We start from the raw sequence: 21,272 nt of genomic DNA, 5'->3' as shown, positions 1-21,272 counted from the left end.
CACTGACCTGAGCATCACACTACAATTTCAACAATTTCATTTCACAGACGCTTTTATCCAAAGTGCTGTACATCTGATAGTAGATACAACACAAGCAAGGATCTAGTCAGGAGAAAAATAAACTGTATAAGAGCCATAAACCAAGTTCAAGTGTGACAATAGGACCGTGGTGCCTACAGGCAGTACGTCAAGTACAAAGGTGTTCAGTGAAGAGCTGGGTTTTTAGAGAGAGACTCTGAAGATCAAACAGCATTTGGTAACTCGTTCCACTGCCAGGGAACCACAGAAGAGAAGATTCTAGCTATCAACAGGCTCTGTTGTGTTGTTTGCTCAGTGTGCCTTTTGTTGGCCGAGCGTAGTGAGCGGGAGGGAATGTAGACCTGAATGAGAGAGTTCAGGTAGGAGGGAGCTGCCCCTGATGGCTTATCTTCCTGCCAAAGTTCATTCTGCTGCCATCTCTTCACCATGTGTGTCTTTTACCGTCCAAGTGATGTACAATACAACTTGATTCATTAGACCAAACTACAATAAGTAGCATAAAATGCAGATAGATACAAGAGAAAAGAGAGCAATTTCAGTGCAGCAGAGCTTTGAAGCCTAAAAGGTTTATTCAAAGTCGACCCCTATTTAAACAAAACAAACAAGTCAATAAACAATCAAACAACACATACCACAAAAATGTATCTGTATATAGGAAAATCTAATCAAACCATCTCAGCAAAATCAAATTCTAAATATGTAACTTTGATACACAGAGATGGCAACACAGAAATATGAAAGATCGTGCTGGTTGACTTTCAAGTCCAATGGTTTAGTGTGTGGCTAGAGAATTATATGTCTTGCCTCCAGCACTTTTATTATTTATGAAATTTAGATTGCTTCCCGCAGCACTGCAATTGTAGTCTAACATACAAAATAATCACTATTCTGAAACCCTACATCAAGCCTTTCAGCAACTCTTTCAGGCCTTTGTGTTAATCTGATCGCAATAGAAATGATCCAACTACACAGCAGAGATAAAGGACTGTGGCCCCAAAGGTGTGAATCTAAAGATAGAAACCGGCTGTGCACACAATCCTGGAAAACTCATTAACATTGCAGCATATAAAGGACATTTCTTAGCTACCATCTGTGAGGGAGAGCAGCATTTTAAAAACATCAGAATGTGCTTCAGTTGTGATTACAGAGAAATAGCTGAAATTCATCTTGTACTGCTCTATTTAAATGTCTAAAATGGGCCCACAACCTGATTGTGACTGAAGCCTTTTCACAATTGCAATGGGGAATTTCTTGTCAAACAGTTATCTTAAGGTGCTTTGTGTGGACATGACTTAATTATGTATGTTGTGCCAGTTGTGGTTTCGTTGCCTGGATATCATGCTAACAGCGTAGACTATATAAAGGCTGTTGTTTCAAAGTCAAAATCAATATAGACTCATATCACAGGTCAATAAGGTTTTGACCTTGTAAAATTATGTTCACAAATAATTGCAAATTCTGTAATCAGAAATTCAGTCAAGCTCCACCTAAGGCAATATACTTTTTTGAAGAAAGCCAGATCCCCAAGAAAAAAGCCAAGAACTCTTGCCGGTGCACTAACATCAGCCCAGGACTGAACGAGGTCAGTTGACCTAGAGAGGCAACTGAAAATACCAGCACACGTCGTCCAGTCCACACTGAGACCTGACATTCTTCTCGTCTCAGAGGCTACAAAGTAGCTAATTATGCTGGAGCTGACTGTGCCCTGGGAGGAGAGAATGGAAGAAGCTCATGAGCGGAAGAGGGCAAAATATCAAGACAGCAAAATGCCACTTGGACACAGGCTGAGACTTGATCAACCTCAATCGGGTCACCTGGACGAGTGTGTCTGTTGTAAGACCCGAAACACCCAGTGACTCCTGGAAACAACACTGATGATGTGTCCAAGTGTGTGCGCATCAAGGGAGGCTTTTGATCGATCCATCCATCCATTATCTATACCCCGCTTAATCCTCATTAATATTCAGGCTTGTATGCAGTATATATACCTGTCCTTGATGATTACTGAGTGGAAATAGAATATACACTATGTTTTAAAGAAAATGTAATGCTCCTTGGCCCTACCTTTTCAAAAAAAAAAAAGTGATAAAGCATTTTTGTGAAAATGTTGATTTGTAAATAGTAAAATGTGATACAGTTTGCTCTTGTTTTTCACAATATCTTCCAGTTTTAACATGAGCATGTTCATCCAACACATCTATCCATCTATTGTCAGGGGGAAATTGTGGTTTGGTGAAGCATGCCACAAAAGGCGTTTATTTGTTGGCCTTCAACCAAAACTAAGATTTACTTTACTTATTGCTATTGCTTCTGTATGAAGCAATAGTCCACCCTCTGGCAAGACCAGGAAGTAAACCCTGACTCATTCTACAGTAAAGGGAAGCAACCATTAGCCTTTTCTACCAGTATCTAAAAAAATCTGCTGTTACCTTTGCTAAAGATTTACATGAAGAAACATGAGTGATATCTTGCCAATCCAAAAAAAGAAACGGCTGAGGAGTAGTTTGATGGCAGTTGCGTAGGTGGGAAAGCCAATTTTTCTGTTTGTTTTGATACTTAATGAGCTCTCAAGAAATTAAAGATTTTAGACTTATGACCCTGACCTCAGTTGACTAAATACCAATCTGAGATCAGATCGCAGATCCAGTTTACCTAAATATAACACAGAGAACATGGAGGAATAGATACGTTCTTCCAGCAAGTCAGGCTCTGGAAGCATTTTGGGGTTGATGTAAAAATGCCTGAATCTGAACAGTTAACCTTGTCTACTAAACAATATGTTACCATACAGCTAAACTGCATTATTTTTTACCTTTAAAAAAGTTTTATCTCTTGGTAAGACTCCTGTCCAACAAGGCATAAAGTGCATTTAAGAAAGGAGTTGTGGTGGTGGCAGTCATACATAGGAATTTTATCCAGGAGACTGGGATTCATGCTGTCTAAATCATCGAATGTAGACTTTATAAGCCTGCCATATCCACTGTACTTATTCAGGAATGTTCACAAAATCCCGTTCATTGCGGCAAACCTCAGCAACAACCTTGGAGACTGCTGTTTTGAAAGGATTTTGATCACGTAATGAGGCAGGTGTGCTTGGTTCTTTCAAAGGATTTGCCATTTTATGGACAGCTCAACTTCCTGCATGCACATGTAGAGGGACACCGTCACTACATCCTGAGCTTAGCCTTACCCAAAATCACTGTGATTGGTTCAAAGAAATACAAAAAAGCCAGAATGCCCCTCCCCTACACGTAGCGGAATGATAAACACAGTACTATGGCAATAAGTCTGGTGGGATTTCCATATGTAGATTTAAGTTTTAGTTTCTGACTGTTTGTTTAGGATTATGTATCAAAATCACTTTGTTCAGTGTATGAAAAATAAAATGGTTTGGGTTAACAACCCTTTCATAACAGATTTGAAACTTCTCCTCCATTTTCTGATTATAATGGTGACTAGTCTTGCACCATCTAATATATAATTGGTTGGCTACAAAGTACCACCAGTTAGTCAGCAATACAGTGCATGGTAAGTGATATTGTTTTGTCACAAACAAACAAAATCCGTGAGCAAACACCTGTCTTTCAAACATGATTGAGATTCAGTTCTGGTCTATAGGAACTGAATTTTGGGAGGACTAGAACAGTCTATGCAGGAAAAGTGCTTGTGAGTCCAGCAGAGACACCCCCTTTTGTACAGGTGATAAGTGCATTGAGCCTTTCTCTGCTGTCACACAGCAACAGAGAACATGCTGCGCTGTGCATTGTCAGCGTTGTCTGGCAACCTGTCACCACAGTTGAAGGCAAGTCAGCTACCTCACACTGAGGGCCAGGAAGATCATAGCATTATCAAGCAGCACCCACTATATGAGCAAAACATCAGCTCAGGTGAGAAAAATAAAGTTGGACCCGAGTCATATCTCTCACTGTCAATACCAGCCCCCCCCAAGCAGGTACTGCAAAGTTCCTCTACTACAGACTGTACAGATACAAACACTCTTTTGTCACAATAGCAAGGATTGATTGTTGCTGATGATGATTGTGGGAATGTGCAATTAGTGACAAAGTCAGGAGCTAGTGCAAGCAACAGCTTGATTCTTGATTAATCTGCTTTATTTTTTGTTTTTTTGTTTTTTTTTTGGCCTTTATTATATAGGACAGTAGAGAGAGAGACAGAAAACGTGGGGGAACGTCATGCAGTAAATGACCATCAGCTGGATTTGAATCCATGACATTGGGGACTGTAGCCCCTGTTTATGGGTCACCAGATGGGCTATCTGGACACCCGATCAGCTTTAAATTTAAGCGATTCTGAATTCTTTGTCTTTATTATTCCAGAATAATTTATTGTATTTTTTTGTCTTTGTATTCATGAGACGCAGGATTTGCATCGCTTTTGGATTATTTGGTCCACTATAGCAAGAACAACAATGTGTATCCAAGGCAGATTTTCCTGAGGGACAATAAAATCTTATCTAATCTCATATCTTTATCATACTACCAACAACCTGAAACTGGGTTACATGAATAATCAGGTTAACAATATCGCTGTTAGCTCAGCCGGCGGCATCTTGTTAATTGAAGTACTTCTTGGATCGGTAGGCAGAGATCTGAATCAGCTTTAAATAATGTTCTCAGCACAGTCCCTCGGTGCATTTGTGGTGATGACATATACATGTAGAGCTAATTACCTATCAGTTTATTTCAGTGGGATCTCAGCTCTTTTCTTCCCTAAATATTGTCTGTGAAAAATACAGAAGAAAATAGTGCATTAGTCAGTTTCCCAAACCTTCTAACAGATAACGAGTCATTTATAGTATTATTAATACACTCTAGTGCAGGGGTCGGCAACCTTTAACACTCAAAGAGCCATTTTGACCCCTTTCCCACAGAAAACACTGGGAGCCGCAAAATCCTTTTGACATTTAAAATGAAGACAACACTGCATATATCACTTTTTTACCTCTATGCCCTTGTTAATCAGTCGTGATTAATTAATTACAAAGCCTTTAATTAGATAGATTCATTTTTCTAATTGTGTCCTACCACTAATATTTATCTTACTTGGTTAATGTCATTTTTGCTCCTGGACCTCATATGTTACATAATGTTAGCTGGAAATCAATATTTTGCGAATGCCTATTTAACTTGTAAAATGTATTTATCTTAAGCTAATAACTTTTCTCCGGTAAGTCGCTGCCCTATTTTCCAAGACGACACTCCTCTGACTCTCTGACCTGCTGCCTGGACATTGAGCGGTGTTCTTGCGAGTAACGTGTATTATCCTATCATGAGTACTTCTGACTCAAAGAAAAGACGTGTCTTTCTTGGAGTTGAGCTTTAATACACAGGCTTGCCATTCTTGAGTACAAAACGATGTGAAACTACAGGCGTTGCTTCTCCAGGAGTAAAACAAAAAAAGGCACGAAACGTGTGGGAATCGGAAGCTCCGTGTTGTTTCTCTGCATCAATTTGCGCTCTCATGTCACAGGGGAAAACCCCAGCAACACATCCGGTGGAGTGATACGGCAAAATAAGAGCGGTAATTTCACAATAAAACTATATTAAAATGCATTGAAACACGCCTGAAAGGCAGAACAATTTATTTTCCAAAGTTACAGGGAGCCACAACAGAGGGCTGAAAGAGCCGCATGCGGCTCCGGAGCCACGGGTTGCCGACCCCTGCTCTAGTGCAATGTGTGATAATCCTCTTTAACCCTCAAATTAATGCAGATGAATACATTAATATGCTTACAAAGAGGATTATCCAGGGTTAAAATCAACATTAGGATGAAAATTTTCTGCTTAAAGGTTGATTTTCAGAAACTAATCTATAATTCAACGTTGCCTCACTTCCATCTGCCTGATCTGACTTAGCTGTGGTTCCATATTTGTAGCATACTAGTAAAATATAGTGCATAATTCAATATCTAAGTGAAAAAAGGAAAAAATTGTCATTGAAACAGAGCTACACTACCATTCAAAAGTGTTTTCTAATCATCAATTAGTCTTTCAACACCCTTAGCTAACACAATGTAGCATTAAAATGTAGGAGTGGCGGTTTGTGAAAATGTTCCTCTGTACCCCTATGTAGATATTTCATTAAAAATCAGCCGTTTCCAGCGAGAATCATTTTCCACATGAACAATGTCTAGACCAGGGGTGTCAAACATGCGACCCGCGAGCCAGATTGGACCCTCTGGAGGGCTGGTTTTGGATTATTTTGTGAAGAGTAAAAATTAGAGAAGACATTAACTGCAAATTGGAAATTTGTAAAACTATAAAATTTTTAAAAATTCTGGACAAGTTGTTTTGATCATAAAGTAAAATATTATATTGCTCATTGTTCTTTTGTCGCTTTGTGTCTCATTTTTGTAATATTTTGTCTTGTTTTTGTTGTGTCTGAGTTTTGTCGTTTGTCTCATGTTTTTGTCGTTTTGTTTCTTCTTGTCGCATTTCCTTTTTGTCACACTTGTATTTTTGGTCTTATTTTTCTCATTTTTTGTGTTGCTTTGTTCATTGCTTTGTGTATCATTTTGTGTTTATTGTCTCACTTGTGTTGTTTGTGTGATTTTTTTGGTCTCGTTTCTGTCTTTTGTCCATTTTTTGGCGCTTTGTAACTTTTTGCCTAATTTTTGGTTTCTTTTCTGTTTTGTATCCTGTTGTTTGTCTCATTTTTTGTTGTTTGGTCTCATTATTGTCATTTTGTGTCACTTTTATAATATTTTGTCTTGTTTTTGTCCTTTCTTGTCCGACTGTTGTTGTTTTGACCATGACTAAGTGTTTTGTGCCTTTGTAGACACACTGTCATCTGTAAATTGTAATGTGTAACTGATCAGCTGAGTCATATTATTGCTGAAACTGAATGTAATTTATTTTTCTGAAGAAACCTCATGTCGTTAATCATGTTTTGTTCATGAAATGTGAACATTTGAAGAACATACTGTTGTGCACAAAAACAAAGAAAACTTTGAGTTTTTTGGGTAAATATGCTGTAATTGATCTGGTCCGGCCCTCTTAAGATCAAATAGGGCTGAATGTGGCCCTTGAACTAAAATGAGTTTGACACTCCTGGTCTAGACTGTATTTCAGATTCACTTAATGTTATATCCATTAAAAAATTATGTTTTTCTTTCAAAAAAAAAAAAAAACATTTCTAAGTGACCCCAAGCAAACAACATTCATTTATGATGTTCAATAACAGCAAAATTGCTTGTTGCAAAGCACAACACGTGACTTCTTTCCTTGCTGTTCCGTTTCATAATTCGATGGCTGCAGGAACATTTCAGGGTGAACTAAACAGGCTTGATAATGAGCTCTGGGTGCTTGATGGGACTGGTGCAGCAGAGCTTTAGAGGTGCTATCTCCTCCTGAGATGGACGGACTAGATGTGTTCATCTTCCAAGCGACAGCTTGAATCTATGGAGAGTAATGGTGTGCCCCTGCACCACTGTCTCCAGTTGTCTCATGAATTTATCATAATCATTGTCTCTCTCTCTCTCTCTCTCTCTGCTGTACTATACTGCTGCGTCAAAGCTTCCCATAGATATTTGTCTTTTCTTATGGTCAGCAGCATTATGAGAGCATCATAAAGTGCATTTTCAGCACTTACATTGGTAGACTTACACAGTATTTTTTGGAGAAGCTGGTTTTTGCTGTTTATCAATTTTCATTTATCAGGATTTGCATTTTAAAAACATTGTAGGCAAAGATCACAAACTATTCAGGTCATCGGCAGTAAAAGCATCCAAGAGAGTTCATTTATTTTTTTATTTTTTTAAAACTTCTTTTTATTGTTTTAACAAAGGAAATACAACATTATTGTACAAATAGAACAATTAAATACATTATGATGAAATAAATCAGAAATAACCCCATTCCACCCTTCCCTTTGGTACCTTACCCCTACACAAAACAAACCAAACCATAAAAAGGACGTGGGACAAGCCAGGCATACATAGCCCAAGTGCACATAAAGAGTTAAACAAAATAAGTCATAATCTTAAGAACAAACAATAAAATTCTTCTTAGCATATTCTGCGGTGTGACCTTAGTGAATCAAGTTATAGAAATCACTCCAAACAACAGCTCAATCTGGTGTAAGTGTAAATTGTGTGCTGTTAATCAGGACAAAAAATGGATTCCATATCTTACTGAACTTTTCTGATTGTCCATTAATCGACAACCTGATTTTTTCAAGTTTTACAAAGTGTAAGACATCCCTGAGCCACCGCATGTGTGTGGGAGGTAGAGTTGATTTCCATCTTAATAGAATTAGCCTCCGGGCAAGAAGAGTAGCAAAGGCCAAGGTGTCTTTCTGTGAGGAGGAGAGGCTGAGTGGGGGCAATGGAACTCCAAAAATAGCTATGAACGGACATGGTGGAAGAGAGTTCATTTATGAGATTGTAATGAACCCTGCTCTTCTTTAAAATGCCTCAGTACATCTCAGAACTACATACAAACTAATGCATGTCTATCATTTAAAAGTTGTACTGTGTTTGTTGATTTATGTTGATTGTTTGTGGTATATCCATTTTGTGGAAAAAAAAAATGTAATGCATCAACATAAATAGGCAAACTGACCAACAGTAACACATGCCTTGTGGAATAATTCTGTGTGATAGGCTTTGCCAGAAGAAGAGGGGGAAAAAAAGTATAACAGAGAAACATGTTGGTCAAGTGCTGGGGAAAAAATATGAGCAGATCAGACCATCAGATTGAATCATTCTGCTTAATATTTACACCACTGGAAAGTTTGTTCATGGGCTCCTCTGCAACTGTGTGTAACATACCCTTACCTCAACACACTTGCCTGCAAAGGTTTGCATGGCTATTTCATTCTTAAGCAATCATAGCCCTCTGATTAAAATATTCAACAAGCTTGGGAGCATTTTGTTCATTGGAGTCTTCCAGTGAAGACAGTCTACAGTATGAAGTGATTCAACAATCATATAGATGACAAACAGATAAGAAAATCATTGTTTTGCTGTGTATGCACTCATTACAAACAACAAAGTATTGCTGCTTTTACAATTGTATGTTCTCAGAATGGACCTATTCCGTTCGAAATACCAAAGCAGAAATTTTCCGTGCGTTAAATGTATATTCACAGATGCATATATTCACCTTTGAACTGTGAATATTGAATTCAAATACATTTTTACAGAGCAAACATTAAGCTTTTTACGACATTCAAATGGTCAGTGGAATTTCACATCACAAGTTACAGCTCTACTGTCAGCATTTATTGCACTCATTGCAAATGTCACTGCATCTCTGCAGTCTGCACACTCAGAAAAAAAATATGTGTGTGTGTGTATGAATAGATCTTCTAAATGTCTATTTTTTTTTACTGTTTTACTCATGCCCATCCTCTTCAACTTATGTCCACAGTCACGTACCAGAAGAAGAAGACAGATCATCAGGATATATGAGATGTGAAAAAAATATCAGTTAAGGGTCAGAATTTTTTTTATTTTTTATTTTGGTTACAGCCCTCAATCTGTAGCAAACATTACTGATGTGATATCTGCAGAATTATTTTCCGGTGCCATGTAACTCCGGGCTGCAGAGAACACACTACCACACACCACATTCAAGCACAGCTCTGCTCCTCCAAACATCCTCCTGTCTCATGTGTCACCCATGGCTGACAGCCTTATCAAGGAGTCATCACAGAGCTGTCACCTATGAGGGGCGTCTGCTGAATGATGTTGACGTCTTTTTGTAGGAGACGAGCAGTCAAGTTACAATACAGTTTCATTTTTCCCTTCCGAGAGAATTCTCCTCTGTACAGTCAAGAGGGAAGTCCAAATTAGGAGTGAAGGTTGGTTGTGAATCGGCCATGCAGCCTTCACACAACTGATTCTTTGCTGAGGGGAATGGAGCAGCTCTTCAGCATTTATCATACAGCTCTGGGGTGTGCTTACTGTAATATTGTTATGCTAATGCTGCAGCTGATTAGCATGCTGAGACCCTCAGGTATTGAACCATTATCTCAGTGAGTCCTAAAACAGAAGTTTTGTAAGTGGATACTCTCCGGTCATTTCATCACACAGGCAGAACCCAAGACTCACATGCCTTGAGGTGTCAGAGGCTGTGAAACTACCAATGGAGAGATGGCTCAAGGTGTTACTGGTGATGAAATTTTCTTGGAAGGGATGTCAGAACTGTGTTCCAGGACTGATAGCTCTGAATCCTCTCCTCTGTTTTACATGGCTGTTCCAGTACCTCCCCCTGATTTGGCTGAAAGCGTCTTTTTTTTTTCTTGTCCAGAATGTGAACACTGCTGTCCTCAAAGGACAGTCCCTAACCTTTTAGATGCAGGTGAACCTTTGTGTTCTTCAATGTTCAGCTCAATGTTAACCAGTGTTGCGTATACAACTGCTCTAAAAATGCATGGCTCAACACAGGAGGGCAACCTGTTGGAACAGCCAACTATTCACACCTCATCAGTCAGTTAGAACTGAAGAAGTCTCAGATGAGAAACATCCTCAAGAACCTACACACGTGGACAAAATTGTTGGTACCCCTCAGTTAAAGAAGGAAAAACCCACAATTCTCACTGAAATCACTTGAAACTCACAAAAGTAACAATAAATAAAAATTTATTGAAAATTAAATAATCAAAAACAGCCATTACTTTTGAATTGTTGATTAACATAATTATTTAAAAAACAAACTAATGAAACAGGCCTGGACAAAAATGATGGTACCTCTATAAAAGATTGAAAACTATTTGACCAGAGTGACATGATTAACTCAGGTGTGTCATTTAATTGACATCACAGGTGTTTCCAAACTCATAATCAGTCAGTCTGCCTATTTAAAGGGAGACAAGTAGTCACCCTGCTGTTTGGTGAAAAGGTGTGTACCACACTGAACATGGACAACAGAAAGCGAAGGAGAGAATTGTCCCAGGACATCCGAAAAAAAATGATAGACAAACATCTTAAAGGTAAAGGCTATAAGACCATCTCTAAACAGCTTGAAGTTCCTGTGACAATGGTGGCTCATATTATTCAGAAGTTCAAGACCCACGGGACAGTAGCCAACCTCCCTGGACGTGGCCGCAAGAGGAAAATTGATGACAAATTGAAGAGACGGATCGTTCGAATTGTATCCAAAGAGCCCAGAGCAACCTCCAAAGAAATTAAAGGTGAACTCCAAGGCCAAGGTACATCAGTGTCAGATCGCACCATTCGTTGTTGTTTGAGCCAAAGTGGACTTCATGGGAGACGACCAAGGAGGACACCACTGCTGAAAAAAACTCATAAAAAAGCCAGACTGGAATTTGCAAAAATGCATGTTGACAAGCCACAAAGCTTCTGGGAGAATGTCCTTTGGACAGATGAGACCAAACTGGAGCTTTTTGGTAAGGCACATCAACTCTCTGTTCATAGATTCAAAAACCAAGCATACGAAGAAAAGAACACTGTCCCTACGGTGAAACATGGAGGAGGCTCAGTAATGTTTTGGGGCTACTTTGCTGCATCTGGCACAGGGTGTCTTGAAAGTGTGCAAGGTACGATGAAATCTGAAGACTATCAAGGCATTCTGGAGAGAAATGTGCTGCCTAGTGTCAGAAAGCTTGATCTCAGTCGCAGGTCATGGGTCTTCCAACAGGACAACGATCCAAAACACACAGCCAAAAACACCCAAGAATGGCTGAGAGAAAAGCGTTGGACTATTCTAAAGTGGCCTTCTATGAGCCCAGATCTGAATCCCATTGAACATATGTGGAAGGAGCTGAAACATGCCATTTGGAGAAGACACCCATCAAACCTGAGACAACTGGAGCTGTTTGCTCATGAGGAGTGGGCCAAAATACCTGTTGACAGCTGCAGAACGCTCATTGACAAATACAGAAATCGTTTAATTGCAGTGATTGCCTCAAAAGGTTGTGCAACAAAATATTAAGTTATGGGTACCATCATTTTTGTCCAGCCCTATTTCATTAGTTTGTTTTTTTAAATAATTATGTTAATCAACAATTCAAAAGTGATGGCTGATTTTGATTATTTAATTTTCAATAAATTTTTATTTATTGTTACTTTTGTGAGTTTCAAGTGATTTCAGTGAGAATTGTGGGTTTTTCCTTCTTTAACTGAGGGGTACCAACAATTTTGTCCACGTGTGTAAAGAGAAGTTCAGTTGCTTTCTACTGAAGCTTTTAGGATTACCATGAACTGGATGACTGAGAATACACTATCGTTCTAAAGTGTGGGATCACCAAGACAATTTCAATTTCATGTTTTCCATGAAAACTCTCACTTTTATTCATGTGCTAACATAATTGCACAAGGGGTTTCTAATCATCAATTAGCCTTTCAACACGATCAGCTTACACCATGTGAATTTCAAACACAAGAGTGATGTTCACTGGAAATGGGCCTCTGTACCTCTATGTAGATATTCCATAACAAAATCAGCCGTTTCCAGCTAGAATGATCATTTACCACAAAAATAAGGACATTTCTAAGTGTCCCAAACTTTTGAAGGGTAGTGTAAATGAAAAAATATAATTTCCTTTGTTACTCTGCCCACTTTTGAAATCAAACCTATACCTTGACCTTAAATGAGCCATGTCAATAGTCCTGCAATTGGAGAGGAATTTGGAAACTAAAAGTGTTTTATTGTTGACCTTTGTCAGTTTTCATCTATTGCAATGCTACAATATTAGGAGGTTATATGAAACCATGCTAGAGATTGATTTGTGGTATTAATACCAACTGTCAAATTTTAGTGCCACTTTAAAGGAGCAAGGATTGACCATCACACAGTATGCAGCTTATGTTGCACGTCATCAGTTGTATTCTGTGATGCACAAGCACTCTCTCAAGGTCTTGTTCTCTCTTCACTCCTTCGCCTTCAGAAATCCATGCCGTCACTGTCCAATTAAATTCAGAGAACCTCAATCTGCACAAGTACCAAAAATCAACAAAGGAAAGCATAGAATTATCAGAAGTAGACCATGCTGGTAGAGAGAAGCTGGTGCACTGTAAAAACTACGGCTAATAAGTTGTTAACCCTCAGACACCTCAATTACCAGCAACTGAAATACAAATTCAAATTGTAATTGAAAAGCATGCATATCACCCAATGGAAAAATCTTTGAAATTTAAATAAATTTCTCAGATCTTATTATGGCAACACAATGTAATTGATCTTAACAAATGTTTAAATAATCAACAAAACCATATACACTGCATAGGTTATGTGAGGGATCAAGATGTCAGCATCTGATATGAAGAATGCAATGGATAGTTTAAATGGAAACTGCAGCAGAGGACTGTAGATCAGTGGGAGCATCAGATGATGATCTGACAGATATAGGAGGACTGACGTTGACCACAACACAACCTGCTGTAACAGACCACACATATGTAATTTTTGTGCATGTAGTCCGCATGATCTTCTGAACTAGTATATGCCTGTAAGCAGTTTGTTGTGGTGAATGTCAATAAATCCAATAATCTTCGCGATCAGTCAGATAATGCTGTGGGTGAGACACTGTTCCAGACCACAGACTTGCAATGAAAGAGGTGCTGCACCAGAGTCAAAATAGCACATTTTTAAGTGTCTTTATTTCATTGTTAATTTGTTAAAAAAAAAAAAAAAACAACCTCACATCCAGCCATTATCTAAATACCTTTATCCTTGCTTAATCCCCATTAGGGTCATGGGGGGCTTGAGTTTATCCCAGCTGATTTAGAGTGAAGGCAGAGGACACCTGGACAGGTCACCATCTATCACAGGGCTATATATAGAGACAAACAATAACACTCACATTCACACCTACGAACCATTTAGCGTTACCAATTAGCCTCAGCATGTTTTTGGACTGTGGGAGGAAGCCAGAGTATCCTGAGAAAACCCACATATGAACAGGGAAAACATGCAAACTCCACGCAGAAGGATCCTGGGAAGATCAGGACTTGAACCGGGGCTCTTCTTGCTGTGAGGTGACAGCGCTAACTAGCAAGCTACTGTGCAGCCCCCTTACAATAGAGATCACCCAAAAAAAGGAAGAAAAAAGTACATTGAAATTGATCATTTGTTAATCCTTGTGAAACAAAATCATAAAAATGCTGTCAGATTGTTTTGCATTGTGTTTTCTGTGTTGGTATCGAAGCCCATTTTTGCCTTCAGCAAGTAGCAGCAATTAATCTATGACTGATGTTTTCGTCATAAATCATGTCCTTATTTAGCTTGGTTGTGAGCTGTTTTTCTTCCACAGTGCATTTGAGTACTGAACAACACTATTCATTGTATTAATACGGTAGCTTTCCATGTTCCTCTTGCTGTCATTTATATCTAGCTGAGGATTTCAAACATTTTTGAAGCGTTGGAATGAAATCTGCTAAACCTGTGGGACCATTCTGTGATTTTTACTCTCAACATGTTTTTAGATCTGGGGTCTAAAATAACTGAGGTCCTCAACAACATCAATAATAAGGTCTGTTCATTATAACTTGTTTTTCCTTATGATTTGGTTTTAGGTTTACCAGCACTCGTACTTGGCGTCGTACCTGATCTACAACCTATACACAAGGTAAGAAAACAAAGAACCTTACCAACACAAAAAGTAACAAAAGGAGCAGTTACATATCAGTTTATTTGGTGCCAAAAACTGCCTTCATGTTGTCTGCTGCTGATGAAATGGTAACCTATTTGAGACCATATTATGTTCATAGGTAGAGTCACTAAGATGGCACGTAGTATTCCTTTCAGAATGATTTGCTCTGGTGTCTGTTCGGAAACGTAAATAACTGATGCATGTGTCAGTGTTTACTGGTCTAATGTATGCTGGTGTGTGTGTGTGTGTGTGTGTGCGTGCGTGCGTGCGTGCGTGCGTGCGTGCGTGCGTGCGTGCGTGCGTGCGTGCGTGCGTGCGTGCGTGCGTGCGTGCGTGCGTGCGTGTGTTATGTTTTTCTCATCAGAGAAGTGCTGGAGCTCAATCCTCCAGAAGTGTCAGACTCAGTCCTCCAGTTTGCCTCATGGGGCATTAAAGGTCAACAGCTGGTAAGTAATTTACAGGCTTAAACAAAAGTGAATCTGTAGAAGTGTTGGGTTGATTTTGTTTTCCTTTACTCATTGTGAAATGTAATCCTAGATTTAGAAAATGAAAGTCTATACTGAAATATAGTTTTTGTTAATTTATTAAAGCGACTGAAAAACAACTTAACTTCAGTTCAATATAGTCAGCAGAGGCAAGAAGTACTGCAGGACTCATTCTGGTCCATAAGTATTTTCTCAAGAATATCGCAGTTAAGCTCGAATTTCTAAAACAAAATCCTGCCTTTGGGTAAGAGAAATAATGCAAAGATAATACAGATTCAGCCTCAGACTGGGTAGACAATGTTAACTAGCATATATTGTAGGTTTCTGATGACCATCACAAACAAAGGTTTGAGATATTCCATCCTAATGTGCATTTTAAAACCTTGCTTCAGGTGAGAGAACATCCAGAACAGGTTTATAAATATGCTTAATCAAGAAACAATTGAAAAACATTATGTTCTCCATTTGAATTTCCTGCTTTTCACATTTTAGGTTATTGTTCAAAGCATATTTTGAACAATTCAAAATATTTAACTGTGAATTATGATGAGTATTTTTCCCTGTTTTATATACCAAACAAGTAATCAGCAGAGAAAATAATCAGGAAGAGAACTGATAACAAACAGGAATGTAGGTGCAGCTTTCATAATTTTAAGCGTTACTTAAAACGACGGAGCTGTGCCGCTTGTACAGAAGTGAAAATCAATATTTCATTTAGTGTCTTATGTAATATTGTTTTATGTATTTATTGCATTCAAATAATCTTCCATGCTCTGAGGTAAACACAGATCAAAGGCTGTTTCTGACTTCAGAGAACAGCCAAACTCCCCTTAAACTAAACAATTATACTGAAGAGAAGTCCGCAACAGTTTCACTAATCAAGCTGTTGCTGAAAGACATCTTGTTGGGCGACCAAAGCTCTCCGTGTGAGTAATGCCTCCATCGTGCAGAGCATTATGCACTGAATAATCAGTCCATTATTTTCTCCAGAGCAGACAAGGAAAGTAATTAAGCATTCGATAGCATATTTATCTCGTTTCCTCAGTATTTATACCTGCCCTCGGTGGAACCTGTTCTCCAGGAAGCCTTGCAGCAGTATGTCACGCTGTTAATGACAAAGTAGTCTTCATTACTCATGAGCTCTGCCTGCATATTTGTCTTTGTTATCTCTGGAGATGAGCCACTTGCTGAGTATGTTTTTATCAGTGAGTGGGTGTCTCGGTGTGATTTGCTCACCAAGCACCAGGTTCTCAATTATTCAAAGATGTTCTGTCAGCTCAGGATGTGGACAAAGAAAAATGTGCCATAATTTCAAAATTGATGTCAAAAATGTGCCAGTAATGCACCTTTAAATACGCTAAATTAATCAAAGCTGGAAACATGAACACCAGCTGATATTATCTTTATACGGCTGTAGCGTGTCTGCTTCATGCCACCCATGAGAAGCTTTAACACGTCTTTGAAAATTCAAAACCTATATTTTCTCCTGTTCCACAGATGTACATATTTGAAAACAACATTTATTACCAAACGGACGTACAGAGCAGCTCATGGAGGCTCACGTCCTCTGGACAGGAGGGGGTCGTCTTCAACGGCATTGCAGACTGGCTGTATGAGGGTAAGAGAGGCTGCTGGATCGTAAAGCATCACCATGGATGTAGTCAAAAGACCGAGAGAATTCTTCTTTTTAGCTGGAAAAGAAACGCATTCAGCATAATACTAAATGCATTATCTTGAAATCATGCTTTATAACTGATAGTATTTTCTTTGCACCTTTACTAGAACTAGAATTGCCCTTTAGATCTTCCTTTAATTTAGGATCAGTTGTCGAATTTATTTGAAAATTAAAGCAGCTATAGTCTATATTTACTCTGCCAAGGAACACAGCAGAGTTCTGTGATGTCTGCCGTTAGTCTGTTTGTCTTAATGTGTCCTGTGACTCTTACTTTGCACAAATGGGCAGATTGTGTGCCGCCTACTGCAGAGAAACCATTATAATAGCTATGAAGAATATAAAATATATTATAGTAAAAAAAAGGTGGCCTCTGTACCTCTATGTAGATATTCCATTAAAAATGAGCCATTTCCAGCTAGAATTTACCACATTAAATTGTCCAGACTGTATTTCTGATTCATTTAATCTTATCTTCATTGAAAAAAATGTGTTCTTTTCAATAAAAATGACATTTCTAAGTGACCCCAAACTTTTGAACAGTAGTGTAAGGTATTTATTTTTTTCCATTCAGTGCACTCTCAGTGTGACTGTACTTCTAACCGACAGCTGCACATCAACACTTTGAAACTTTCATTTTCATGACTTTAACCATAATATTGAATATGTGCTGAAGGTCTGATACTGTATAACAAAGGACATGAGGAAATCCCTTTAGGTTGTGACCAAATCAGGATACAATGAATGTGCTAAATAACATGATAAATCCTTTTTCTAGTGTGTGTTCTACTAGCTGCAGTACCAGAAGTGTAAAACAGACTTAGCAGCAAATTAAAACTAAGAATAAAAAATATTATTTTCTGCATTTTCTGCATCACTGACTGAATACATGTAGGTTCCCATGGCAACACATGGCATGCAGCCGCTGCTGTAATTGCTCGGCTTCGTTCAGTGAAATTACTAACCAACGGCTCAACAAGCTTGAAGATAATACATATTCCGTCAGCTGAAATCTGCATCACTCACAGCGAAGTGTGAGGAAAAGAACCAGTTAAAGAGAGAAGCTTCTTCTAGCAGATTTAAATCAGAAGCTCATCATAACCTGTTCTGGACCAGGTAAGCTCCATAGTATCAGTTATCATGGAGATCTGACAGGTTAAAAGAGATCCACCTTTGTGACACCAAAAACTAACTTCACACTCAGTATATCTGCTAACCCACTGATCTCTCCTCTAGACACCTTCAATTGCAAAGACGATCAGTTTTTACTGGCTGGTGAATTTTTATTCCATGAAGTTTCATGAAAAACCTGCCCTCTTTGATTCCATTGTCCAGCTCTCCTTTTTAGATCCATAATAAAAAGCATAGATGCATTTTTAAAACCCCAGAAACAAACACGTCTACGCACACAAGTACTCACAAATCAGACGAAGGGGCCTGTGTGTGATGGGAACAAAGGAAACCTGAGTAAAAAATTTCTTTAAGTAACACACTGCAGATTTTCATGCTTTGTGAGAGCAACGTTGAAGGAAAATAATTTCACAAGCCTCAGAACCTTTGTATTATTTTTCACATCACACAGCTAAAAATGGTTGTTTCCTAATTATCTCCAGATCTCAAATGACGAACTCACAGCTTGGTGTCTTAAACTAAGCACATGAAAATTTTTTATTTTTTTTTTCTGTTGACATTGGACATTCTTACAGTGGTCAGAATACTTGTTAACAAAACTTTCTTATCTTTGTGGGTATTATTACTCCACCAAGGAAAGCAGCAGAGTTATGTGACGATCAGTGTACGTTTGCCTCTTAAACTGTTTATCTGTTCGTGTGTAACATTTCTCAAAAATGGATGACTGGATTTGAATGAAGATTTCAGGGAAGGGCAGAAATGACACAAGGACCAAGTGATTAGATTTTGGCAGTGATGCGGCCTCTACTCTGGATCCACAGATTTGTTAAAGATTTCTGTGTCATTGTGAGATAGAGTGGCGTCACTAACTATGACAAGTGAACACGACGTCAGATGCCTGCTGATGACCACATGACTGCGATCCTACAACAAATCTACAGCTGGGGACCACGAATTGTTTTAAAATTTCATCCACTGGAAGTCATACATCTCAGAGTGCTTGTCTTGTATTTGAATTTGCCACAATAAATATGCTATAATACAAATACATTAATTTTCTATAGTAAAACCATGGTGCATTGTTTTTAAATGTCACATTAGCTCTTTAATTTCCTCTTAATAGTGTAAAAATCTATATTTAGTATGTTTAGTTCCTTATAAATCAATCAGTTAAAATTAGTACGTTAATGCACTTACTGTCTGATTTGTCTCCTGTCTTTGGTTTTCCAGAGGAGGTGCTGCACAGTGAGGCCGCCCACTGGTGGTCACCCGATGGCTCCAGACTGGCCTACCTCACCATCAATGACTCTCTGGTCCCCACCATGGTCCTACCCCGCTTCACTGGCTCCCTCTACCCAAGAGGGAAAGAGTATCCTTACCCAAAGGTGAGAACACATGATGTCTTTATTGCTACAATTCAAATGAACTCCTAATAAAAGGAGTTCTTCACATAGTACAGAACAGCCTGATGTTGCATATTAACATGCTGTTGGTGAGACTTTTTTTCACCACTTCTTATGACACCATTTTCAAGGCAAAAACCTTTACCATACTTGATACTGTACATGAACCCGACGAGGACAGAACTCCTTTTATTGCAGCTTCATTGTATCAAACCAGAGCTATGAATAATACAACCGCAGGCTCTCTGCTTAAGCTTATCCATGAAGGTTAGTGAATCCTTTTCTTGTTTAATTCATGTTAACACTGCCTTGCTCCCTTTGAAGAGGGATGCCTGTAAAGATCGGTGGCACTGGGAGGGAAAGGAGTGTGATATGCTTTTTTAAGGCAAGTTAACACATCCCCTCATCCCTTGATGTGGATGCTTAGCGTATCAAATGCCTCGTAGATGTGAGATGGGTTATGGAAAACTGGCCGAATGAGGGTCATGAGGTGAAAGCCAACCTCATTTGTCGGTTCAGACCAGACAGTAGATGGGTGGATGGCAGTTCATCGAAAGAATTCTAATTAATGAAGTACTGCGTTTCATCTTAGCCTTGCCCATACGGTGTATAAAAATTGTATATACACACACAGAGAGATTCTGTCGCCTAAATCCTTGAGTGAGGTCAGAGCTCTAATAGTGTGGGATGGAATGAAACAGAGATTTAATTGCCCTCTCATTCTATTTGGTTATGAGAACACTGGTGTTGCACAGCAGTCTGACAGTTACACCTTCTATCTCTTGGGTACAAATGTGTGTGGTTATCTCCTTTGTGAATCATTACATAGTTAAAAGCACACTCTACATGATGCTCTTAATAAGTATCACATGTCTGCTTTCAAGAAATTGCCTAATTACTCTGCCAAGGAACGCAGCGGAGTTATGTGATGATTGGTTTTGGCTTGTCTGTTAGCAACATTACTCAAAAATGGACCAACAGATTTAGATGGAATTTTCAAGGAATGTCAGAAATGAGTGATGCAGTGATGTGGCTTATAGTCTGGATCCACAGATTTGTTAAAGGGTTCTGTATCCTTGCGAGATAGTGGCACGGCGTAACTGTAACTACAACTACAAGTGAACATTACGTCAGATGCCTGCTGATGATCACATGATTGTGATCTTACTACAACTGGACCGCTGTGGACTTCTTGGGACTTACCAGTCGGAAATGATACATGGAGTTTGCATGTTCTCTCCGTGCAGCATGTGTGGGTTTTCTCCAGGTACTCCAGCTTCCTCCTAGCCTAGCCACGCTAGACAACCCACGGCAACTAATTTAATTCTCTGCCAGGGTGGGTCTAGTTACCCTCGGTAAGCCTCAAGGTTGGATTCTCCTAAAACTGGCCGACGAATCACCATGAAGTGTAGAATCAGAAGGCGGGCTTAACTAAGTGACGACAGAGGTACGACAATTCTGACAGAAACAACTAACCTAGCCGTGCTAGACAACCCAAGGCAACGAATTTAATTCTCTGCCAGGGTCGACAACAAAAACGACAACAGTCGTTGAGCTCCATTAACACCGACTCTGAATAATCTTTCTGTTAATAGGTCTGTAATATACAGTGCCTTGTGAAAGTATTCGGCCCCCTTGAACTTTTCAACCTTTTGCCACATTTCAGGCTTCGAACATAAAGATATAAAATTTTATTTTTTTGTCAAGAATCAACAACAAGTGGGACACAATCGTTAAGTGGAATGAAATTTATTGGATATTTTAAACTTTTTTAACAAATAAAAACCTGAAAAGTGGGGCGTGCAATATTATTCGGCCCCCTTGCATTAATACTTTGTAGCGCCACCTTTTGCTGCAATTACAGCTGCAAGTCGCTTGGGGTATGTCTCTATCAGTTTTGCACATCGAGAGACTGAAATTCTTGCCCATTCTTCCTTGCAAAACAGCTCGAGCTCAGTGAGGTTG

The 21,272-nt window shown here is 39.0% G+C and overlaps 1 protein-coding gene across 5 annotated transcripts in view; it reads left to right on the top strand.

Moving 5' to 3' along the window:
- The window catches only part of LOC110969392 (inactive dipeptidyl peptidase 10-like), a 162,796-nt gene that overhangs the window by 109,767 nt on the left and 31,757 nt on the right, over positions 1 to 21,272 (top strand). For all 5 annotated transcript variants that reach the window (XM_051958895.1, XM_051958896.1, XM_051958898.1 and 2 more), the window contains exons 6-9: positions 14,540 to 14,592; positions 14,981 to 15,062; positions 16,599 to 16,719; positions 19,135 to 19,289. In XM_051958895.1, coding sequence (XP_051814855.1) covers positions 14,540 to 14,592; positions 14,981 to 15,062; positions 16,599 to 16,719; positions 19,135 to 19,289 — 411 coding nt within the window. The remainder of the gene's footprint in view (positions 1 to 14,539; positions 14,593 to 14,980; positions 15,063 to 16,598; positions 16,720 to 19,134; positions 19,290 to 21,272) is intronic.

The sequence above is a fragment of the Acanthochromis polyacanthus genome, chromosome 14, assembly GCF_021347895.1.
Source record: "Acanthochromis polyacanthus isolate Apoly-LR-REF ecotype Palm Island chromosome 14, KAUST_Apoly_ChrSc, whole genome shotgun sequence".
NCBI lineage: Eukaryota > Metazoa > Chordata > Actinopteri > Pomacentridae > Acanthochromis > Acanthochromis polyacanthus.
This window is presented reverse-complemented; position numbering and strand designations above follow the sequence as displayed.